We start from the raw sequence: 25,106 nt of genomic DNA on the forward strand, positions 1-25,106 counted from the left end.
CCTGAGCCCAGGTGGATGTGGCGCCTGCAGCAGCAGCAGCCAGGGGACGGCTCACTCACAGAGGGTGGTACTGATGCTGCCATAAATGTACTCGATCCCATGAACCTCATACAGGGCCTGCACTGCATCCTTGGCAAGATGGTACTGCAAGATTCAATCCAGAGAGTGAGAGGCAGTGGGTCCCCACTCCCCCACACCCTCACCAGCTGCTGTGAACCAAGGACTTAGGAGTCTTGGAAGCTGAATGTGTAGATGGCTCTTGCGGGAAGGAAGCACAGCATCTCCAGCTGCGAACTTGATCACATGTGAGAACAAGCCTCTCACCCCCACCCTGCTCCCTACCAAAGGGCCAGCTGAGAGTCTGTGGGATGCCTCCCCCAAGCCCTAAGCAGCCAATCTCACCAACTCCTCCTGGTTTGAAACAGGCTCCAGAGAGTGGCCATAGGGGTACATGAGCATCTGAGAGTAGCTGTGGATGGAGATCAGAGCCTTGACGTTCCCATGGGACATGATAAAGTCCACGACGGCAGCCACTTCTGGCTCTGACTGAGGGGAGGGCCCATGGTAAGTCTCTGAGCAGGGGTTGTTGTTAGAACCGTTTCCTGGAAGTAGAATAAAGGCACCCACAGGGTTCAAATTCCCAGGCGTCGGAAAGACTCTCACAAATATTCTGTATTCCTCTCTAATCCTAGCCTTCTTTGCAGTTTGGTTGAGGTCATGTGGCTACTTTTGACCAACAAGAATGTGAGCAGTAATGATAGGTCACCTCTAGTTTGAGGCTAAGAGCAAGTATGACCTCTTGATACTCTCTTCTGTGTGGTTAAACCAACAACAACAAAACCCTCTAAACGGAGACGTGTCCCGGATCTCTCTGTCACCAATGGAAGACAGCTGTCAAGGAGGGTTACCTACCCACAGTGGACTTTACGTACGTGAAAAATAAAAGTTTTTACTGTGTTAGGCCGCTGAGACTTGGAGGGATGCTTGTTACTGCTGCATACCCTGGTCTAATACATCAGAGGAGTGTTGCCACACCACAACTCAGCAACTCTGTGGCCCTGCAGAGTGCTCCCTTAGCTTGTCTTCTGGTTAAGTCCTGACTGTGGTTCCATTAGAAAGTCAGGCCTGCCTCAGCAGTCGCCACTAAGTCTCCAGCCTGGCTTCCCCTATGAGCAGTGACCCCTGTGAGCTGACCCTTCTCTCCCGACCCTCCATTTCCATGGGGAAGGCTTGGGTCAGTTGAGTGCTCAGATATAGTGTCTGCACAAGCTGTGCCAACCCAAGGACAGCATGGACTTGGAGCTGGGGAAAGAGAGAACAGATCACCATAGTTGCCTAAGACTACTTTGGGAAGCACAGATGCAAAAAACGCTTGAAAATTCTTCTGAATGGGGACCTAAGTTGGAAGGAGGGCAAAGAGTAACTGTTCCTCTACTTTAATTTGTTCCCATCTCCTACTAGATTCTTCGCTCCCCATCTCTTTTCTTCCTCTCTTGTTTTCCTCTCTTCCCCAGTGGCCAGTTGGTGGAGGGCTAGGCTGGGCTGGTCAAGATTTGGGGGTTAGGAACACATGAAAGGAGCATCCCAGGCCCTGCTCTCACTTCTCCTCCCTGAAATGACTGCACAGAAGCCCGGTCAGAAGCCAGGGGCTGCCCAACTTCTGAAGCCTCCTGAGGATGCCAGAGCACGCCCCTGACCCGCAGGGCAGTGAGTTGGCTGCAGACCTAGGTGGCTGCCCATGGACTGGTTCAGATGCTGTTCTAGGACTGCAGCAAACAGGTCCTCCCCAAGGGTACAGGTGAGGGCGGTATAGGTGGGAAGGATGATCTACAGATTACTCATTATGAGAAATCAAATTAAGGCAATAATAAAGTCATAAACAAAATCTTCCTGCCTGAGTCACTAACCAGATACTCGCTATTTCTGGCCACAGGCAGGCCCAGAGGCAATTCTGTCTCCTGAAAGTGCATCCCCTCTTGGTCTGCACGACCTCGCAGGGGGTGAGAACTGACCCTGGTTGGAAGGGGGTGTGCCTGCAGGGAGCAAAGGGGTAGGAGCAGCCTGGTGGGCTGGAGCTGGCCCAGCAACAGCGGCCCTATTTGTTGTGTCTGCTGGGAGCTCCTGCACCTGCTGCACTTGATGAATGACAAGCAGCAACAGATGAGCGGAGCGGGGGAGGCTGCGAGCTTTGTCTGCGTTTGCAGCCCACGCACGGAGAGCGGTTCCCCTGCCAACGACCAGGTGGCTTTGCCCAAATATGGAGAAACACTTCAGGCCATTAGTTCTGGTTTGAGCTAAGCAGAATAAACTAATCTTCCCCTGACCAAATGGGAATTAGCTGCCTGCCTCTCTCTGACGTTCACAAAGTCCTCCGAGCCTGCCTGTTTCACAAGTACCTGCTAATGGGTTCATTAGCTATTTATTTTTCCTTCTCAAAAATGTAATTTGTAGGAAGGGGAACTGGCTGGAAGGACACGGTAAATTATTAAAAGCAGTAATCTTTGGGCAGTGGGATTATGGGAGCTTTTTGTCCCCTCTGGGCTTTTTTTTTTTTCCACTTTTTTTTCCACATTGTGTATATACTGATTTTTTCCCCCCTGTGGTGAAACCCACAAAAGATATTTTCTTTAAGAGGTAATTTGTCTTTCTTCTAGCCAGTCTGTCTCAGGGTAGATAGGCACTCACTTCAGCCAGTTCTAAGGGGCCCACGTGGATGCTTTCTTGGGACAAATGTCTGGTTATTTGGAGATGGAAATGCCTAATTTTACACAGCTGTGTTTCCTTACACAAGCAGTTACAAGTACAACCCAGATTCTCAGGCGACCCCTACACTGTGGGCTGACTGGTTTTGCTCTGTAGACTTCAGAGCTATCCTTATTTTCACAGAACGGATTCAAAGAAGCCAGATTTTTGAAACAATGGGCATCTGGATCTAGAATGTTCTGCCTTGTTGGGTTAGCCAACAAACAGGTCTGCAGATCTGTTTTTCAATAGCACTGTCTCCTGTGGAGCTAAACTCTGACTCCTGGTATAGTGTGGCAGCCACATCTGGAGGCCAAGGGCTATGCCTATTCAACCCTCTGCTTTGGAGACTGTCCTGGTTAGACCCAGCATCCCACCCATCAAGCTGCTGCATTCGCAGGGTTCACATACTGGTCTCTGTTTCAGTTTCCCCGTGTGGTCCTTATGCCCCTGGCACGGCAAGAGAGATGATAAGGAAGAACACCAAGGGAACTCAGGAGGAAGCTGCCCACTCCTCCCTAGGATCACAGGGCCCTGTGGATACACAACAGCCCAGGGTCATAAAGTAATTGGACGGAAAATAAAAGCCAGGCTTAAGTCAGTGTTGATGATAAGAAACTAGCTTATTCTATATTTAAACCTTTGTCCCGGCCTCCCCAGAGGGCAAAATTCGGGTCACAGTTCTCAGGGAATGAGTTTTGAGACCTTTTCTTGTGGCATGCTCCCTTCAAGGAAGGGCTAGAGATATTCAGGGGGCACCATAAATCCTGGGTTTTGAACAACAAGCAAGACTACTTTGAACCTCCTTAAGCCTTTCTCTGCCATATTTAGGATCTGATCCTTGCAGTTAGTCCCCATTCAAGGAGCTGTTTCCCACGAAGGTTTAGCATATGTATACATTTAACAGACATATGCAACCTCTCCCCATATATCACAGCCAATCCTAGGCATGTGCCCGCCTGTCCCTGCCATGACTCACTCGCATTAGCTAAGTGCTCTGCCTCCCCGGTTATGCGTCAACATAATCTGTGTGGGAGATGTGCCAAGGACCAAGTTCTCTCCAGCCCTGCCCCTGGGGTGCAGCAGACTGAGGTACCTCCAAAGCCTGACTTCCAGTTTCTGTTAAGATCCACACCAATGCAGAAGATTCCTGGTCTGGTGGACTTGTTCTTCCGCCACAAGCGGTTCTGAAAAAGTGCAAGGCAGGTGACTCATTCACTGAGCCCTTTCTGGGTGGGAGCCTCTGACATCCTAGGAAGCGGGTCTGGTGGGACAGGGAGGGACGAAAGGAAGCAATCTCTAGGGCAGGATGGGGCTGGCATACTGAGCCATGGCTGCAGATTAAATGCTTTGTGGTTAAAGCTGGGGTATGGCGAGAGGCTTGAGCACAACCAAATAACAGTGGACTTCCCTGGGCAGTTGGAGGGCAACATTTGCAGCCACAGCACCTGAGCAGCCCGCCTGCCTCATGGAGACTCTGCAAGGAGCCCCCAAAGGGTCTGTCCCCAGGGAACCTCAGCAGAGCATCCCAAAGCCACTGTGACCTTTCTTTGCTCCATTCCCCCCAGAGCTGACCCTGATCCCTAAGCCCCTCCCTCTTAGGTGCTCTCACCATACTGTGGGTATAAGCAAACCCATCGGGATTAGAGACAATCTCCAGGAAGATGTCCATGGCATTCAGTACATCTGTTACGATACGGTCTTTGCTGTATTCACTGACAATCTGCAAGAAAGGGCTGAGTGGGTACAGACTGAGGGACAGGAGGCCCTGGCGGGCTCCCCTCCAGAGCAGAGCAGGATATCCATACAGCCACTGGCTACAGGCAGGGATGGCATCAGGTCATCAGGTTCATCCTTGTGCAGAACCGAAGACTTGGATTTTCAACAACTAGAAGGTGGGGGCTCTGGGCTGCAAATGGCCAGAGCACGTGGCGGCTGTTCCACAGGGCAGGTGTGCAGAAAGCACCCCAAGTCAGATGAACCAAGTAAGTTTTCAACTGGAGGTGCCCTTAAATAGTTCAGCAGCTTCAATCCTCCACCTCATCCCAGCCCCCATGGTCCATGCTGACCTTCTTGGCAATCCAGACGCTGGTGGCATGGGTGATCCACTCCCGGGAATGGATTCCAGAATCAATCCAGATGGCCGGGCGCCGAGAACCTCCAGTGCTGAACTGGGGAAAAGCACCAGGCCCCACACAAGTTTGAACCACAACAGCTACAGGGCTGTCCCCAGACTGCCTAGAAGGAGGCCCCAGATGTATCTTCAGGGCCTGGGGTGGCTCCCTGTTCCTGAGAGGGGGGTCATATGTGCGGGTACATGTGTAGGAGCCCATGGAAAGTGCACACAGGTGGGGACCTTGGCAACACAGTGATGCTCTTGCAGGGCAAAGTGATCTAGTCAGAAGCACAGAATTGCCCAGGTCTGCAAGTGTTTTAGACTAGTGCTTCTCAAACTTTCAAGGGCATGTGAATCCTCCAGGGATGTTACTAAAATTCAGATTCTGATGTAGTAGATCTGGAAGGTGAGGTTGGTAATTTCTAACAAACTCTCAGAAATGCTGCTCCTGTGGGTCCAGGGACCACCCTGAGTAGCAAGAGCTTAGACAACATTAAAGAGAGAACACAGGCAGCCCTTATGAGAAATCAAAGCAGGCACAGGTGAAGTCAAGTCCCACGTTAGCCGAGGCCAAATGACCCTTCAGAAGAGTCCCCCAGGGCACTTGTGAGGACAGCAGAGTCTGCCTTCTCTGAGAGCTGCGTGCCAAATGACCTGCATGCTCCACACTCTCGAGTGCCCTTCAGGGCACATACAAAGAACTGTTTTCCAGTATGCTTCACACTTCCACCGCTCCTGCCGCCTTCATGGCCAAGGGCACTGCTGCCGCCAAGCGTACTGGAACCCTGTTTCCAGTGGGCTCTGTGAAGGGCTAGAAGGTCTCCTCATAGACTCAGGCCTATCCATGGGGCTGCCTAAGCCAGAGGGCCTCAGTCATTTGTAAATGAGGCCTCTGTGTACCTCTCTTCCCATTGACCAGATGAAGCAGCTGAGTTAACAGGAAGAATGCTGATTCACTCACACTCACATCCCCAGTTCAAGGTGATGACTGCCATTCTGCAGTTCCATTTCCTTAACAAACCTCCCACCAGATTCCTGACCCAGGACCTGCCTGGTTCACTTCACTGCCGACTGTCCACACCTACAAGGGGTGGGTCCCTGAACACCACCATCCCAAAGCTTGTGCATCACCTCAGGACAGGAGTGTACACATCTCTCTCCCCAAACGGACTGGCTGACTCCCACCCAGCCACAACCCCACACGAGCTCAGTCTTATGCCTGAGGCACTCACTGTACAGTCTGGTAGTCAACACTCCCAGCTTTTACCTTCAGAACAAGGATGGACCGATTTTCAAAGCTGTGGCCAATCTGAAGTTTTGAGACAACATCTGAATGCTCAGTTACAAAGGTGTCAATCCAGGTATAGATCTGGAAGGAATGAAGTTTCTCAGATGGGCAGTTAAGCAGGGAGGGAGCAAACCCCAGGGTCTCTCTGAATATTCTCATTCCCTGATCCTACCACCTTCTTTAATGCTTTCCCACCTCCCTTGAGGATCTAAAAGAACTGCAAAAATCAAAGACTACCCTCGGGTCTAAGGCAGGAGCTGTGGTCAGCCTGGATTCCCAGACTTTTCACCTCCGTGCAGTGCTATGCCTTTGCCTGGAAGAGCAGCATATGCTGAGCCTACTCAGTCCCCTAGGGTTAGCCTGCAAGGCTCTCTCTGGTGGAAGTTTCTCTTACTTCCATTTTATTGACCCCTTCAATCCACTTACAGATCTCATAGTCCTTGCAGTGTTGTTTTTAGTCATCCTGCCCCTTTTAGATTCTAAGGTTCTTGAAGGCAGGATTATTTATCTCAGACATCAATAACTTTCTCCCAGTGTCTGCTCTACACTTTCTAGGCATCAGCTCACAGTCTCCTATAGCCCCAGAGCCCTGAGTCTGGACAACCCGAGGGTCCAAGAGGACAGCAGAGTCTAGAGCTTGATGGGGCAGACCCACCTCCTCCAGGGTGTGGTAAGAGGAGTAACTGAAGCTACTGGTGCTTCGCTCCAACCGGCGGGACTTCGCCATGGCTTCTCTCTCCTCGTCCAGCAGCACCTGGGAGGCAGAAGCACATACTGGAAGGGAAGGCGAGGCTGGGCCAGGCATGCCACTTCCGGGCCCTGCCTCAGCTGGCTGCACAAAGACAGCGTCGACACAGCAGAATGAGCCGCCATGAGTGTGAGCTGTGCAACAGGAGATGCCAGGTTGCGGGGTGATTCTTCTGCTTGGCAAGCTGGCATTCACCCTGCCTTCTCCCAAATGAGCATGGATGGGTCAAGGAGTCTGGAGAATGTGGTCCTAAGTCTGCCACTGCCACTCACTTGCTGTGGAACCTTAACCTTGGTTTCCTCAGCTTGAAAATTGGGACTTCCCTTGCCCATTTCAATAGGATAAAATGTAATAACAAATACCAAAGGGCTTTGGAAAAGATGCTCATGGGTGGCTGCCAACATTGCTTTTGCCCTCTGTGAACACTCTGTTGAGCGAAAGCCCAAGCTGAACTATGGACACTGACCCCTGGGAGAGCAGAGGGCTCACCTGGCCCACATCATGCACTCTACTCCAGGAAGTAGCCCTGACAGTTGACATCCAAGCCATTTGAAAAGCCTGTCCAAACCACTTTACCTAATGTGCCAATAGTCTTTCACTCACCACTTTAACTGCCTCTTAAACACAAGTACAGATGAGCCAAAGCAGCATCCTTACTTGAGTGGCAATTGGGAGCTGGCTCTCAGCCCTTCTGTGGTACTTCCCTCAAAGAGGGCAGTATAGTGCCTGAGTTGAATTGACCTCCCACATCATCCCGGGGCATTTTCCCCACTTTTGAAGTCAGTGAAATGGGCAGGTGCCCTTCATCCTAAATTCATACCCTTACATTGTCACCCAGGGATGAAGACACCCCAGGACTCAGCGATGACTACAGCGTGGGAGGGGTCTGGGCCTCTTTGCAACAAAAGGGAAAGCAAAGGCCCTCAACCCAAAGTCACCCTGGTTTGCCCCTCTGTGGTTGTTGCGTAGTCACTCAGTCATGTCTGACTCTTTGCGACCCCGTGGACTGAAGCCCACCATGCTTCTGGGTCCACAGGATTTCCCGGGCAAGAACAGTGGAGTGGGTTGCCATTTTCTTCTCCAGGGGAACTTCTACATCCAGGGATTGAACCTGTGTCTCCTGCAATGGCAGGCAGATTCTTTACCACTGAGTCACTGGGAAAGTCCGTGCACCTCTGGGTCACAAGTAAATCCTGATGATGCCTTGCTTCAGGCCAGGGCCTTTTAGTTTACCAAGCATCTTAATACTCATCATTCCAGTTAATCTTATGACCTGATGACAGGGCAAGAATTAACTATTCATGTTTTAGAGATAAATCAAATTAGAGAGATAAACAGACTTAACAGCAAAGCTAACAAGGGACAGAGATGAGATAAAAATCCAGATATCCTAGTTTCTAGCACTATGTCCCTTAAGGCCAGCTGGCTAGCAAAATTAAAGGCAAATAAGAATCACACACACACACACACACATACATCTATGTATCTGTGTGTGTGTGTATGTGTGTGTATGTGTATACATAGAGGGAGAAAGAGAAAGCACATGTATAAAATACTAACAACAGGTCAGAAGTCCATCATACTATTCTTATAATTTAAAAGTGCTTTAAAATAATGAAAAGGCAATACCCTAAGCATAGGAAAACAAGACAGTAAAATGCCAAAAAAATTTACCCAAATGCTAACATTATTGTTAGGATAGAAAGCTTGTGATTTTAAGCAATTTTTCCTTTTCTCTATTTTTACATTTTTCACAGCGTGCTCATATTACTTCAATAAGTAAAATCTTCTAAATGAATAAATACTAAAACAAAGGCAAAAATGCCCCAATGTCTAAAAATGAAGGAGCAGCCATTCATGGAGTCTCCAGTCCCAGGGCTAGAAGACAGCCCCTCTCCATCCCCCACTGCTGAGGCCGAGGTCACTGCCGGGTGACACTCTCACCCCACTCCCCCTGTCAACTTACTCACAATCCTCAAAGCACAAATTTAAAAATGGGAGTGGAAATCAAAGCTTGGGGGCTTATTTCTTTTTGAGCACCAACTACACATGTGGCATTTATAATTGTGATGTTTTCTAGCTAAACTTGCTGGGCTGGGGACGTTCCCACTTGGGCAAAGCAGGGATTGCTGGTTTGCAGAGAGATGGCTGGGGGAGCCCCAATCTTCACTGGCACAAGCACCATCCCGGGAAGTCCTAACAAAGGAAATTTGTTTTCTTCCCAGAAAATCGACGGAAATCTCAGCAGCCCCCATGACCGACGTGTGCCCGGCACCATGGGCCAGGCACAACCAGCTGCAGTGAGCAGCAGAAAGAGGTCGGGCCGACGTACCTGGAGTCAAGGCCGGTTCTGTCCCATGCTGGTCCCACCACCATGAAGTTAAAGGACTAACATCCTAGGGGTGGAGATGGTGGGTGAAGATGGAGGAGAGAGAAGACAGGACTGGAGGACCCAGTTCTTCCTACACAGCCCAGGGACACCCACAGGAAGAGAGTTCACACAAGGTTGTCCTTTGTTCTACACAACAGCTTGGAGGCAAATGGGAAGTCGGCACCCAACTGCAAATAACTTTCCAAACACCCTCACAGCCTTGTGAATGGATGTGACACCCGCTTACAAATTGGAAATGCTCAGCCCTCACAGCTGGGCCCTGGATTCCAGGAACATGAATCTGTCCTGGCCTGAAAAATACACAGATGTTTGCTCCCTTCACAGGGCTGAGGGAAGGGAAGGAAGGGGACGGGAGATCTAAGAATGCAGTCTCGTCTCACCACAGCCCTGTCAGGCTTCTTGGAGAAAAAAACAGACTCAGAAGCAAGCCATTTGCCTCCTGGAAGCCATAACCTGACAGAAAAAGTAGTACCTTAGTGTAAATTAATTTATGACAGTTGTAAGGAAGGATGGGGACATTAAGAAGTGCACCTCCAAGATGGGGGGGGGGGCAGACTGAGGGCCCCTAAGGTGAAGATGACACCTGAAAGGAATCTGCATTCACAGCTCTCTCCAACCGCAGACGTGAAATGGAAGCAGCTCCCGGAAGCGGTGGGTGGGGGACAGGAGACGGCTCTAACACAGCTCTGTGAAGAAGGCAGTCACTTCTCCTTACCCACCCCTGACCTCCTCTGCAGGCCTAACATTTGCAGTGGTAGCTGCATGGCTGGTAGCAACCACAGTCCATGCCTATGCTGGGATGTGGGGCTGGGAGGGTACAGATCTGGGGTTGTAAGAATGAACCCTTCGGAAGTCAAGACTGAACTGGGGCTTCACTATCCTAAAGGCAAAGTTAAAACACCATATGAACAACAGTGACACCCACTAAGGAGGCAGACGGCATAAGAGTAAAGAGTCCAGGGCCTGGAGTCAGGCTATCTCAGGTTAAATCCTTTGTTGTCACTGATGGGCAAATGACTAAGTTCTCTGTGCCTTGGTCTCCAAATTACAAATTTTTCTGAGCTTTCATAAAATGGAGGTCATGTTATCATGTACTTTCACACATACTTGAAGTGTTCTTGTGAGGATTAGAAGGATGAATACATGTAAACTGCTTAGAACATTGCCTAGCACACAGTAAATGCCAGCTATGATGACGAGGGACAATAGGATAACAGTAACTCTCGAGGTGACTCCAGGACTCCGTGGTGGAATAGTCATTACAGGGCATGACCAGGAAACCTGGGTTCCTCCAGAAACCTGGTGTCTGCCGGACTTGGACAGTAAGTGGAGCATCAGTGGTCACTTGGGTGACCCTGCCCCTGCCCTCTGCAGGACCAACAGAGGGGCTGGCCCTTCTGTCCCTGTCTCCCCACCCCCTGGACCCTCCTCAACCCTCACCCCCAGGCAGCCAGCCTCTGCCTCTCCCTCAGGAGCTTGCCCATGATTCCTTCCTTTCCTCACCTATTCCTGTCCTCCTCTCCTCTTTAGAGCTGCCACCCACCCAGACCCCAGCCAACACAATTCCCACATTTTAATCTCTTCTGTTCAGCAGACTGGGCTTCCCAGGTGGTACTAGTGGTAAAGAATCCAGCTGCCAGTGCAGGAGAGATAAGAGACTCGGGTTTGATCCCTGGGTTGGGAAGATCCCCTGGAGGAGGGCATGGCAACCCACTCCAGTACTCTTGCCTGGAGAATCCCATGGACAGAGGTGGGCTACAGTCCATGAGGTCACCAAGAGTCAGACATGACTGAAGCGACTTAGCATGCACACACATTCAGCAGAGTAATGTCTGTGATGCACACACTGGGCACTAAAGACACAGCAGTCAACAAAACGAAACTGCCTGCCCTCATGCAGCCCTACAATCTGGTAGAGGAGACAGACGATAAACCAGACAAAGAAGTGAACCACAGAGGATATTAGAAGGCCGTAGGTGCCAAGAAGAAAAGTGAGGGAGGGAACTGGGGGAATGTGGGAGAAGGGCACAACTTAACATAAGGTGAAAAGTTGACATGTGAGTCAAGTTTTAAAAGCAGTGAGCCACATGCTGATATTTGCAGAATCAGCATTCCAGCAATATAGGGCCAGCAGTGCAAAGGCCCTGAGGTATGATCCTAGCCAAAGGCATTGAGGCAAGGGTAGCTCAGGCAAGCTGGAGGAATGTCAAGAAGGTGATGGTGCCTGGAGCAGAGTAAGCAAGAGTCAGCAGTGCAGGGCAGCACATGGATCATGTAGAGCCTTATAGCAGTTTTAAGGACTTTGGCTTTTACTGTGAATGAGGTGGGGAGACACAGAGGGTTTTAAGCAGAGGACTGATATAACAGGACTTGCATACTGACTGCTGTGTTGAGAGTAGGCAATAAAGAGGCAAGGGTGCAATCATGGAGAACAGTTAGGAAACTACTAGAATAATCCAGGTGAGGGCTGATGGGGTATTGACCCATGGTGCTAGCATAGAATTTGCAAGATACATCTCTCTACATCTCACTATCAGAAGGGAGAACTGATAGGATTTGCTAATGGACTGTCTGTGGGACAGACCACCTGACCTGCCTCTTGAGAAACCTGTATGCAGGTCAGGAAGCAACAGCAGAACTGGACATGGAACAACAGACTGGTTCCAAATAGGGAAAGGATTATGTCAAGGCTGTATATTGTCACCCTGCTTATTTAACTTCTATGCAGAGTACATCATGAGAAACACTGGGCTGGATGAAGCACAAGCTGGAATCAAGATTGCTGGGAGAAATATAAAAAACTTCAGATATGCAGATGATACCACCCTTATGGCAGAAAGTGAAGAAGAACTAAAGAGCTTTTTGATGAAAGTGAAAGAGAATGAAAAAGTTGGCTTAAAGCTCAGCATTCAGAAAACAAAGATCATGGCATCAGGTCCCATCACTTCATTGCAAACAGATGGAGAAACAGTGGAAACAGTGACAGACTGTATTTTTTTGGGCTCCAAAATCACTACAGATGGTGACTGCAGCCATGAAATTAAAAGACGCTTACTCCTTGGAAGGAAAGTTATGACCAACCTAGATAGCATATTAAAAAGTAGAGACATTACCTTGCCAACAGAGGTCCATCTAGTCAAGGCTATGGTTTTTCCAGTGGTCATGTATGGATGTGAGAGTTGGACTGTGAAGAAAGCTGAGTGCCGAAGAACTGATGGTTTTGAACTGTGGTGTTGGAGAAGACCCTTGAGAGTCCCTTGGACTGCAAGTAGATCCAACCAGTCCATCCTAAAGATCAGTCCTGAATGTTCATTGGAAGGACTGATGTTGAAGCTGAAACTCCAATACTTTGGCCACCTGATGTGAAGAGCTGACTCATTGGAAAAGACCCTGATGCTGGGAAAGATTGAAGGCAAGAGGAGAAGGGGACAACAGAGGATGAGATGGTTGGATGGCATCACCGACTCAATGGACATGAGTTTGAGTAAACTCTGGGAGTTGGTGATGTACAGGGAAGCCTGGTGTGCTGCAGTCCATGGGGTCACCAAGAGTCGGACACGACCGAGTGACTAAACTGAAGAACTGTCTGGGGGATGTGAGAAAAAGAGTCAAGGATGACTCCAGGTTTCTTGTCTGAGGGACGAGAGGACGGCATTGCCATTTGCTGCACTGAGGGAGGCTGTGGAGGAGCAGGCCAGGGGAGCTGGGTTTGTACCTGTGAAGTCTGAGATGCCCATTAGACACCCAGGTAGAAATGCCAAGTAGATGGTCAGAGATGTGAGCCTTCAGTTCAATTCGGATATGAGAGGCTGGCTGGAGCTACCAACATGGGAGTGCTCAGGAGGTGGAAGATATTCAATTCCATGATCCTGGATGAGGTGACAGAGAAGAGGTCGAAGGACAGAGCTGGGAAACAGGAGAACATTGTGCAGAGAAGCAGCCAGGAAGATGGGACCACCCAGGAGAGTGCGATGTCCTGGAAGTCCAGAGAGGAGAGGGTGATGGGTCAGGCTACAAGCTGGAAGCACGATGCACACTCAGAGCTGACTGCTGAGGGAACCTGGGAGCTGTGTGTGACGCTGTGTATGACAACGAGGGTGAAGGTAGCGGTGGACAGTTTACCCAAAAAGAGGGATGAAGATGGCATGTAGAGTCAACATTTCCTGGAGTTCTGGTCTTGGAATAAGAGGAGAAGTGGGGTGATAGCTGGAGGTTGGGGGAAGGGATCAAGAGAGGACCTTTTTAAGATGAGAGAAATAACTCTATATTTGTATGCTAATGGGAATGATCCAGGAGAGAGGGGAAAATTGGCCAAGCAGTATTTACACTAAATTGTATTTTACTCTAGAGCGTGCTCGGAGCATGGGCGATTTTTGTTTTCTCCTTTGTGCTTTCCCTTATTTTCCGAATTATCTACCATGAATATTTATTAATTTTGTAATCAGAAAAAAAGCCATTAAAATCCACAGAGCTGATTGCTCAAGTGAAGCCTTTCCATGGTGACTCATCCCAGGGAAAAAAAAAAAAAAGGAAAAAAACCAAAGGGCCAAAAAGAATGAGGAGGTGAAGAAAAATTAAATGCAAATAGAGCTCACTCAAAATCAGATAATTTCTTTCCTGGCCCACTGCAATTTCCTCACTACCCTCCTGCCTGTCAGTCTCTCCCTGCTCCTGTCCCTAACTCAACACTGTCAACATTGTCACTGTCAGAAGGATTTTTCTTAAATGCAAATCTGATCATGTCAGAGCCCTCCAAAGGCTCCCCCATGGTTTTCGGGATTTTCTCTCAACCTTTTCACCTGGTGGAGGGTGCCCTTTGTGCTCTGGTCTGGCCTCATTGCCAATCATGGGCCCCTTCCCCTCCCCGGCCCTCCCTTCTCCTGCTCTTCAGCCACACCGTAATTGCCGCCTTCTCAGAGCCTCAGAGCGACCATGCAGTGCCTCTTGTACTCGCTCCCATAGCAACCTGCTCCACTCCATCAGCGCATCATCCACTCCATTGTAATCACTGATTTACTCCCCTCCGCTTCCCCACCCCCACAGCACTCCAGCTCCCCTGGATACAGGGACTGGATTTCTTTATCTTTGTTTTTCCAGTACCTTGCCTAATACCCAGCACGCAGTTGGCATCTCTGTGTCTGTGGGCGGAAAGAATGAGTCCGCCTAGTTTATCTCAAGCATCTTTCTGATCACAAGACAGGAGGGAGTAGGGGGCACTTCCCTTCCTCAAAAATCTCCAGTATCTCTGGCCAAGGTGAAAGCTGGGATCAGGGTTTTTCACACTTTCTCTCAGCCTGGTACTAACCAGCAAACACACCCTCTTTCCTTTCCTTCTCACAACCATTAAGTGAGGCAACATTTACTAGTGCTGTGCTGTGCTTAGTCACTCAGTCATATCCGACTCTTTGCAACCCCATGGACTGTAGTCCACCAGGCTCCTCTATCTATGGGATTGTCCAGGTAAGAATACTGGCGTGGGTTGCCAGGCACTCCTCCAGGGGATCTTCCCAACCCAGGGATTGGACCCAGGTCTCCCGCATTGCAGGCAGATTCTTTACTGTCTGAGCCACCAGAGAAGCCCAAGAAAACTGGAGTGGGTAGCCTATCCCTTCTTCAAGGGATCTTCCCGACCCAGGAATCGAACCGGGGTCTCCTGCATTGCAAGAGGATTCTTTTCAGCTGAGCTACCAGGGCAGCCATTTACTAAGTCCTACCTAAATGGCAGGCCCTATGGTAGACGCTGGGGTATAAAGACAGATAAGGCAAATGATTCTATACCTTGAGGGGCTTGGGGAGGGGACTCTTGAGACAAACACCAATATATTAATCAGGTCTCTCTGAGCAATTCATTCAGCACACAGTTACTGAGGGTCCTGTGCAGGAGATGCTATGCCAAACACTGGGGTGAGAAGATCCAGAAGACAGAAAGCTAGCAGTCCTGTGCATCAATAACTAAAACATGAGACTGCCGGCCAGCAACCTGAGGGGTGCAAAGCCCTTCCCTTCTGTTAACGCCTCTGAGTTTCCCTCCTCATGGACACCTTCCCCCATCATCACCACAAATCAACTCAACACAGCAGTCTCCCCCCAGCCCCAGCTTCCTGGAAGCCAAAATGTGATCTCAAGTACGACAATCAGAGCTTGATGCATTGCAGACAGAGCAAGTTGCTGGTGAAAATCCTGCCTGACTGGGTTAGCGCCCAGAGTCCAGGGCATTCTACTGAGAGGCAGTAAAAAGCTCCCCTTTCCCTATCCTTAAAGGGAATCCAGGGCTGGGGGTGACAGGAGAGGACAGCCCCAGAGGAGCCAATGATTCAGGGAGACTCCCAGGTGCCTCTGGGGCCACTCCTGATACACGAGTCAACAGAAAGAGTTTAGAGACCTCTTCATATCTGTTTGCCAAATACTGCAGAGTCTCCAGGGCAGGGCTGATGCATGGAAATGAAAACTTTTAAATGCAGGCACAGGTGAGAAATGAGGATTGAGCACTGAATTTTTTGATGTGGTAGCCTCTATTGTCTATGCGAGTTTCCCCATTTTTGTTTGTGGGGGATTTAATTGGACAAAGAGCCTACTCCCAGATGTTAAGCAGGAAACAGATGTGCCTGAGGAGGAGGAAAGGTCTTTGAATGGACCACAGTGCCCCAGCCCTGTCCTTGCATGAAAAGGAATGCACCTAATGCGTTTATCGCCTGGCAGGCGGAGAGTGTGTGCACTCCGGGGACTGTGTGTTCCCACACTCAGAGCCAGTAGAGGAGACTAGCGGCAGCATGACATGGCTGGGCAGGAACCTGTGTGTATACAAATCTACAGGTACACAGCAGCATTTGCAGAGGGCTGCAGCCAGAGAAGTCTAACCCAGTGGTGCCCCAAAAGAATCATTTTAGGAAAGAGGCTCCTTGAGGGTATTCTGGAAGACAGATCAATTAAAACAGAATTTCATGATGTTCAGAAAAGATGCCATTAAGATGCAGCAACGAGTGAGGGTGGGGAGAGAATGGGGTGCCTGGAATGAAGTCTCCCTTCGCCCTAACCAAGGGCAGGTCTGTAGTCACTTCTCCCAGAGCTGTTTTTCTGGGAGAGTCCTGCCCAGGAGAGACGCCTGGTACTGAGAGCCAGCATTGGAGGCGACAGGAAGGAAACCACAGCAGGGTTCACAGGAGCGGCTTCGCTCACCTCTTCCTGCTTCTCTGGAGTGAAGGAATTCCCTGCTATCGAACGGGTGAGACACACAGGGACAGGAAGGAACAGTCAGAAACGCAAAGGGCGCCGTCCAGAAGAGCCCTCCCTGCCCTCAATGCCCAGGAGACAGCTGAGCTGCCCCCTCCTGTCTCCCTTCTCCCTGTCTTCTCCTTTGCCACGAACTATAGATTCCTCCATAAGAGAACTCTCAAAAACACAACAAATTAGTGAATATAACAAAAGAGAAGCAGACTCACAGATCTAGAGAATAAACTGGTGGTTAGCTGGTGCGGTGCAAAGGGGCAAGACAGAGGCAGAAGAGTGGGGAGTATAGACTGTGAGTGTAAGATAGGCCCTGTGATGTAGGGTACAAGGAATACAGCCAATAAGTTTTGTAATAACTCTAAGTGGAAAGCAACCTTTAAAACTATATAAAGTTAAAAAAAATTTTTTTCATTGAAGAGGACTCCACAAGCTACCCTGACCTGTGAATTATGAACTCTTTCTTGGATTTTTCTTACATTTAAATTTTTTAGAAAGATCTTTCTTAGATTTAAATTTTCTTTGACTAGTATGAGGTTTCATTCCTTTCCTGGAAGGTTCACAAAAATGCAGATGAAACTCCAGAAAGAAAACATCCACTTTAACCTTGGGTATTTTTCCTCCAGGTCGGGCCCAAACCTGCAAGGGATGTGAAGGTGAGACCCCCCAACCTCAGTGTTGGGGCAGGACCTCACCTGGATGTCCTTTATCATGATGTTGTAAGCAAGGCCGTGAGACTCCAGGTAAGCTTTGATGTCTTTCAATTCAGAGAAGGGAACCCTCATGTCCACAGGGAGGCTGGGCCTGGCTGGGCCGCGCCAGAAGTCCACCTTAGTCACAAAGGAGAAAAAAACAATAGGCAAGTGTACCAAACATCCTGCAGGCACCTACAGAACCGATGATCTTCTCTTATACAGTTGAAAGGGCCCCTGTTCCAAAATGAAACCCTTAAGGCAGAGCAGAAAGACGGAGACAAACAAAATCCCCAGGTCATGGAGTTTCCTTCCCTAATACTAAGCACCTTTGTCTCCCAGCCTCACTCACTCCATGTAACTTCACCCAGATCCAAAGAGCCCACAATAGTTTTCTAAAGGTGAGACAGCGTATCATCTGGGACATTCACGTGGTCAAGAACACTGGGGAGAAAAGGGAGACATCACTGCCCCCGAGCCCCAAAGAGGTAGGAGAGGCCCGATCCGGAGCCCTGTGCTGTCCGATTTTCATTTTGTAAAATGGAGAGAATTATTGTAAAGTGTTCTGAGTCCTGGTTGATAGGGGCACTCACACAAATAGGATGGTGGGCTTTGGGGCACATCCAGAAATATCTGGTTGTTTCAACAGCCCTCAGACCAAACCCTTCTATATTGAAGAAAACGTCTTGCCCAGTGGAATACTTGTGGAGGACACACGTTCTCAGAAACCAGGGCTCGGGCTGAGGGACAAGCCCAAATAAAACAGGTTTGCCAAGCTAAGCCACTTCAGTCGGGAAGCAGATGTGTCCAGTGCGTGCAGCATGGCTTCCCACCCAGAGACTCATGCACCTCTCGCGTGGCTTTAGGACCTTCCAGCCGTTTTCAGAGCAGCCCTCCGTTACAGGGCAGAGGGGAAAGCCAAGCAGGGCTGCCCCACCTTCTGGGCCAGTGTTCCCAGCCTCTCCTGAAGAGAAGCCGCGCTTGATTCTCCCCCTGTGCTGTCATCTCCGGCAGGCATACCCAGAGGGCCAGGTTTGGGGTGGAGGGAATGGGACAGGGAGCCGAGGGTGCAGGCCGCTGTGAGGGAGGAGAGGACATGGCCCCAAGCCCCGCGGATTCCTCACCTTCTGGGGCTTCAGGCCCTCCAGATCCCTGAGAAGTGAAAGCTGCTTCTCATTTTTAGCCAGGATTCGAAGAACCTGGTCACTGGAAAGACACAGAGGAGACCGAGGGAGCTTCTCGGAGGGGTTCCTCAAAGGCTGTGCAGCCTGGAGGATGCAGAGTGGAAAAGAGAACCTGGCAGGATAGCTGGGAGGCGAGAGGACCCCTGGGCAGAAGGACCTGCGGCTCTGGGAAGCTCCAAACTCCTTTAGTCTGAGGCCAAGGGGTCTCTCCAGACCCAAAGATAGACCACCGGGGGACTCCATAAAGCCTGTCAGTTCTGCTGATGAACCCACTGCCCAGACAGGGGAAACAGGACGGGTAAGTGGTGGAGAAGGGAGGAAGAAAAAAGAGGAATGAAGGAGAGAAAGGGATAGATACAGGGAGTCGAGGTACCGATAGTGGCCCCATGCACTCTTTATACAAGGATCCAGGCCATGTCTGCCCCAACCCCACTGCCTTCTCTCAAGAGCTGGAGGACATGGAAGAGATGAATCTCACCCTACCTCACAGGGGGAAGCTGAGCCCCTCCCCATCCCCCTGGAGGGGTGGGAGCCGGGGCAACTGAGCAGCCTATAGTGTAGCCTTTGGGGTCTGAGCCAGGATGGCCATGGCTCCCTCCCTGGCCGGCTCTGATACCCTGGATGATGAACCCCCCTCTCTAAGCTTGCGTTTCCTCTTCTCCACTATGGAAATACTGTGGAGTGCTCACTTTGCGGGGCCTTTGGAAGGCTGAGAAATCATGTCTGTAGAGGGCCTGGTATGTAATACTCATACTTAATTTTACTCAAAGGACAATACCACACCCACACATTAGGAACACAGTCTTTGGGGGGTTATGACTTTTTTAAGAATCAGAGGAAAGTTATGAACACTGGAGAAAAGTAGATACACAAAATTTTACACACGGTTTCAGGGGATTCTTGGATTCTTGGGATTCATGCAGACTAAGAACTCTAGATTTGGGGAGGAATAATAAGACACTTGAGCGTCCTGCCCTCACATGCAATATTGGGAGGTGAAGGAGTAAGAAGTGGGTTCAGGATGGGAAATGAAATCCTGAATCCCTCTGCCCTGATCAGGTCCCACTGGGCCACCAAGTCACCCAACTCCTGGCAATCCTCTCTCCCACTAAGGAGCAGCCACTCACCCTGTGAAATTCATCTGGCCCAAAGCTGCTGCCAGGATAAAGCTGCAGACGAGGAGTGTCCGCCTGCCCACAGGGTACAACCTGCGAATCACGCCTCCTCCAGGGGAACTCTGCATGCTTCTTCCTCCAGGCGAACTTCAGGGGTTTTCCTCGCACACAGGCATGGCCAGGCCTCAGGACAGCAGAGTACCTAAAAGCCAGCAGGCCCGGCAGAGGACGTGCGTTAGGCTCTCTCTGGGACTCCCACGTCAGGCCTTCCAGAGGTGGGGCGTCCCTCCCCACTTCTAGGTGAGTCCTCTCCTGGGAAGGTGTGGGGGGCAGGGGTAGGGAAAGAGGAAGTCAAGGCCTTTAGCTGTTTTCCTTCCCAGAGGTTTACTGGGCTAGCCTCTCGTGAATATGGAATCCTCCATCTCCAGAGAAAGGCTGAGAGAAGCCATAGGCCCAAAGAAATCACTCCTTTCCAGTCTCGTGCTGTCTTTGTGCTCCTTCTCCCTCCCCATCCACTCACACATATGATCCTTGAACATAAGGGTGTGGACGCCATTGAAACAACACCAGGTTTAGACACAGAGCTGGGTACTCACTTCCTGTCTAAAAGATCCGGGGCAACTGACCTAGTCTCTCTAAGTCTCAATTTACTCATCAGTCAAATAGGGTTAATAATATCTCCCCTCCCTACCTCACAGGGTTTTCTGGGGGATATTAGATGAGACAACTTGGGTGAATTGGCTTGGCAAAGCCTGCAAAATAGAATGTCTTATTATCTCAAAGCATTAGCTCTTAGTCACAGCTGCATCTTAGGTCAGGACTCTAGCTGCAGTGGAGAGAAGGGGAGAGAAGAAAACGGAGCGAGGAACAAAGGAAATGTCTATTCTATGAGAAGGAATTCAGTGAAGGGTCCCTTTTCGCTGTGTTCAGGTGGTCACCATTATGCCAGGATAGGTAGTGCATTTTCTACTTAGACATGAAGGTCACTGCAGTCATTATTATAGTTCTCAACAGAGAGCAGAGTCAATTTCTCAGTCTGCTGAAGCCCCACACAGCCCCCTTTATGGTCTGGGAACAGTATGAATAAAGCAGAGTCCAGCATACAAAGCAGTCATATTAGAAGGAGAAAGTGAAAGATGATGCCTGAATGGTAAATGATGAATCTAACAGAAAATCCGCAGGAGGTGGAGGAAAGGCAGAGACTAAATCCAACAAAGTTGTTCAGCAGAGGACGTCAACAAAAGGCCACTTAACTGTCACCGGCGATTCTCAGAAGCCCCCCTCCCCATCCATGCTTTCCCAGAATGGCCAATTAACCGGCCATGTGTGCAGAGAGGAGAGCTCTTTTATTGAGAGAATGCCCTGCTCCCACACCCCGCCGGACCTACTCCATTATCTCGCAGTTCAGCTGTTCAGACATGCCAAACTCTCCTAGAACCCTGGCTTTGAGAACTCTCAGACTGAAACATTAGCAAAGAGTTTAAGGACCTAGAAAAGAAAGCAATTAGGCTTTCTACTCAAGTAACATTCAGCGTCAGTAGAAATTTGGAATAAAAGAATATACTAGTAAACAATAGCTCAGGAATTTAAAAGAAAAGCAGTGGGATGGTACTAGTCACCCAAAGTACCCAGCATCTTCTTGTTCAAAAGCATCATTATAAGTCACTAATAATAAGACAACCCCTGCACTTGCTTTAGGGGTGGGGAAAGAGACAGAGATAGATCGAGAGCAAGAGCAAAAGAGAGACAGAGGCACAATTAAGAATTCTTGAGAATTCTACGGCAGCACGTGCAATAGAACTTTCTGTGATAATGGAAATGTTCTACGTCTGCAGTATCCAATAGGATAACCACCAGTGGCTAGCATGACTGAGGAATTTCAGTTTTTAATTAGCTTTAGTTGATTTAAATAATTTAAATGGCCACATGTGGCTAATGAGTGCCGTATTATAAGACGGCACAGTTCTGTGGGAATTCACCAGCCCTAAGTACTGACTCCATGGCTGGATCTGAAGCAGACACACACAGCTGTGTTTAATACCTAACACCCGCTTCTCACTCAAAATTAATTACTCATTAATTAATTTTTATTTGTAGACATTAGTTAGACATTAGATAATGTCTAATTAAGTAGACACTATTTACTCAGTAGATGCTTACTGAATACCTACTATGGGCCAAGCACTTGCTAAGGTGTGGAAATAAAATAGAGTGATACAGATCTGGCCCTTAGGTTTCTATTGGGGTAAGTAGACAACTGAAAGAGCATACAAATAAATGTGAAAATATAGCTGATGTATGTGTTACAAGGGGAAGGTACAATGTGCCAGAAGGACAGGTAACATAGATTCCATATAGACTGAAGATGCAGGGAGACTTACTCTAAAGAAGTTGTTAAAAGGACTTTCACCTCCTGCCATATACCTGACCAATCCTGCCCAAATTAAATTAGTAAAACGCTAGATAAAATATTTTTAATACAACTTTTCTTAATGCCTTACTGGGTTGGCATAAAAGTAAGAATCCACAGATCCAAAAGAAGTAAAAGCAAGACCCATGAGAGGTAAGCAAACTTTTCCCATGATGAGTAGAGGTCTTTCAACTCTGTTCTTGATCTTCCTTCTTAGAAGAATATACCTTGTATCTAGGGTCATTTTCGTCCTACTTGAAGTATATATTTAAATGTTTCCTTCAGTGAAAAAAAAAAAAGCTCTTTGTTTTTATTTGTTTGAAAATTCTTTATTTGCTTTAATTCTTGAAAGAATCTCACTGAGTATAAATTCTAGGTTGATTATTGTTTTTCTCTCAACACATTGAAAACATTATCCCCCAGTCTTCTAGCTTCCACTTTCACAGTTAAAAGGTAATCAATTAGTCTATTTACTGTTCTTTAGTATGTGATCTTACCTTTGGTTGCTTTGAAGACCTCTTTGTCTTTGATGTTCTGCAGTTTTATCTTCATGTATTCTTCGGATACACAATAATGTGTCTAGGTACAAATTTCTTTTGGTTTATCCCACTTGAGATTGGATTCCTGTACCTGGGGATAGCTATCTTTCCACTATTCTCATAAATTTTTCAGTCATTATATTTTTTAACATTGGCTTTTACCCAATCTATTACCTTCTGTAATTTTATTAGGTATATGTTTTGTGCTCTCATTCTATCCTTTAAGATGTAGTCTTTCTATCATATTTCTATTTCATTGTCTCTCTGGGCTCCAATCTGGATAATTTACTTACGTTGAATATTGTTTCTTTAGTCCAGTTAACTGATTCTCTTATCAGCTGAGCTTAATCTGTAATTTAATCAATCTGCTAGATTTTTAACTTTCAATTTATATAGTTCATCAATTCTGAAACAACTTTTCTCTCAGATTTAAACACCCCTGCAGTCCAGGAGCATCTTATAATCAGTGGCATCTTGAATGATAACTGGCAGTGTTTTTGATGGCCCATAAAATTATGCTGCATCTTACAATCTTATTTTATAGTCAACACAATATGGTATTTCTTTTTCATTTTTTGGAAGTTCTATTTGATTCTTTTTGAGCCCAAAAGACTTGCAATTATTATCTATTTTAGAACCTCTTGTTTGTTTTTTTAAACTTATAAAACTTAGTAATTTTAGAATCTGTCAGATAACTGCAGTATCTGAAGACGGCAAGTCTATGTCTACTGCATATTGTTTCTGCTGGTTCTTATTCAAAGTGCATTGTTTTCTTGTGCCATTTATCTGTGAGTCAGTCATTTCCTTTGGACCTTTATCTGTGGAATTCCTGAGGCCTAGATTGAAGTTGAGTTCCTCCAGAGAGGATTTGTATTTACTTTTATGAGTTGCTGGTGGCAGGGGGGGCGGGGGGGGGGGGGGGCACTACCAATCTGAGATCACTCTAAATTATTTGCTTGAGTTATTTTGGACCGCATAGTTAGCATAAATTTAGACCACAGACTCACGTAGAGGCTTACTTATTGTTATGAATTCTTGGAAAATACTTTTCTCTGGATTGCTTAACATCAATATTTTAAATCCTGCACAATAAAGCAAGTTACTTGCAAGTAGATAATCAGAGTTAGTGTTTAAGTGTTTTAACATAGAACTGTTGGAAGAAAGGGTAGATAGTGATAATTTTCTAGACTTAGATTAAGTATGTATGTTCAATTTGCTAAAGCAGTAACTTCCAAACAGGTAGAAAGGGTAAAGATGAAATAAAATACTGGGGGGAAAATAAATCAAAAGATGAGAAAGGAAAGTTAAAAAGGCAGAGTGTAAAAGTAGGACAAAGAGAGCATAAAAAGAAGAAACTTATCTAAATATATATTTCAATTTAAATGTAAATTATTTTAACTCTCTAGTACAAGACAAAAATTATCAGAAGAGATTTTTTTAACCTAGCTATATGTGTTCACATGAGCTATGCTTAAAGTATAAGAACTAAAGAAACTAAAAGTCAAAAGTGGGGGGGAAAAGATATGTCAGGTAAATGTTAACCAAAAGAAAATATCTGTAGCTTTATTAATATAAGATAAAAATAAACATCAAGGCAAAACGCATTATCAGAAACAAGAGGGTCATTGCTGCTGCTGCTAAGTCGCTTCAGTCGTGTCCGACTCTGTGCAACCCCATAGATAGCAGCCCACCAGGTTCTGCCATCCCTGGGATTCTCCAGGCAAGAATGCTGGAGTGGGTTGCCATTTCCTTCTCCAATGCATGAAAGTGAAAAGTGAAAGTGAAATCACTCAGTTGTGTCCAAAACGCTTCGCAACCCCATGGACTGCAGCCTACCAGGCTCCTCCATCCATGGGATTTTCCAGGCAAGACTGGAGTGGCGTGCTATTGCCTTCTCCGAAGAGGGTCACTACTACTTTCAATTTCCCAAGAATTTTTAACATATAAAAATATTTATGAATTATTCTAACAAATAATGTGCAATCCTTCCTGAAGATAATTATAAAGCTTTACTGAAAAATGCTAAAATTTGAAATAAATCTGAGGATATACTTTATCATAGGATAAGAAATTTCAATGTCATAAAATCACATCCTTCCCAAATAGATTTAGAGATTCAATATAATTCCAATCAAAAACCCAACAGCCCACACAACTTCATAAGCTGATATAAATGTATATGAAAAAATAAAGGCCATAAGAAGAGTCAGACTAATCCTAGAGAACTAATTAGGAGAACTTTCTATATCAGACACTAGTACATATTATAAAACTATATGAGCCTGTGCTCTAGAGCCTGAGAACTGCAACTACTGAAGCCCATGTGCCCAGGAGCCTGTGCTCTGCAACGAGAAGCCAGAGCACCGCAGCTAGAGAGTAGCCCCTGCTTGCCACAGCTAGAGAAAGGCCCACACAGCAACGGAGCCCCAGCACAGCCAAAAATAAATAAATAAGTAAAAATTTAAAAATAACACAAAACTATAGTAATTGAGATGGCATAGTATTGGCACAGATAAACAGAACATAATAGAAACAAACCCAAGCGTATTTGGAAATTTTGTTTTTTTGCAGACTTGGCACTCCACATCATTGTGGAACAGAAAGACTATTTAGTAAATGTTGCTGAGACAAACATAGATCTATATGAGGAAAATGG

The 25,106-nt window shown here is 47.5% G+C and overlaps 1 protein-coding gene across 10 annotated transcripts in view; it reads right to left on the bottom strand.

Moving 5' to 3' along the window:
- Positions 1–25,106, bottom strand: part of LOC147373809 (carboxypeptidase A5) — a 91,764-nt gene that overhangs the window by 729 nt on the left and 65,929 nt on the right. Inside the window, exons 1-12 of one of the 10 annotated variants that reach the window (XM_086395645.1) lie at positions 20,890–21,271; positions 20,193–20,253; positions 19,514–19,703; positions 18,327–18,408; positions 17,206–17,340; positions 6,802–6,900; positions 6,126–6,227; positions 4,812–4,913; positions 4,355–4,465; positions 3,839–3,929; positions 403–602; positions 60–144 (exon numbers count right to left, since the gene is read on the bottom strand). In XM_086395645.1, coding sequence (XP_086251771.1) covers positions 60–144; positions 403–602; positions 3,839–3,929; positions 4,355–4,465; positions 4,812–4,913; positions 6,126–6,227; positions 6,802–6,900; positions 17,206–17,340; positions 18,327–18,408; positions 19,514–19,629 — 1,123 coding nt within the window. In that variant the 5' untranslated portion in view covers positions 19,630–19,703; positions 20,193–20,253; positions 20,890–21,271. Of the gene's footprint in view, positions 1–59; positions 145–402; positions 603–3,838; positions 3,930–4,354; positions 4,466–4,811; positions 4,914–6,125; positions 6,228–6,801; positions 6,901–9,226; positions 9,477–17,205; positions 17,341–18,326; positions 18,409–19,513; positions 19,704–20,192; positions 20,558–20,755; positions 21,281–25,106 lie in introns of those variants that run through there. The other 9 variants (XM_086395646.1, XM_086395644.1, XM_086395643.1 and 6 more) reach the window with 9 other exon arrangements.

Source organism: Bos grunniens, chromosome 4, assembly GCF_055505025.1.
Source record: "Bos grunniens cultivar Pamir isolate PY7600 chromosome 4, Bosgru_T2T1.0, whole genome shotgun sequence".
In the NCBI taxonomy this organism is placed as follows: domain Eukaryota; kingdom Metazoa; phylum Chordata; class Mammalia; order Artiodactyla; family Bovidae; genus Bos; species Bos grunniens.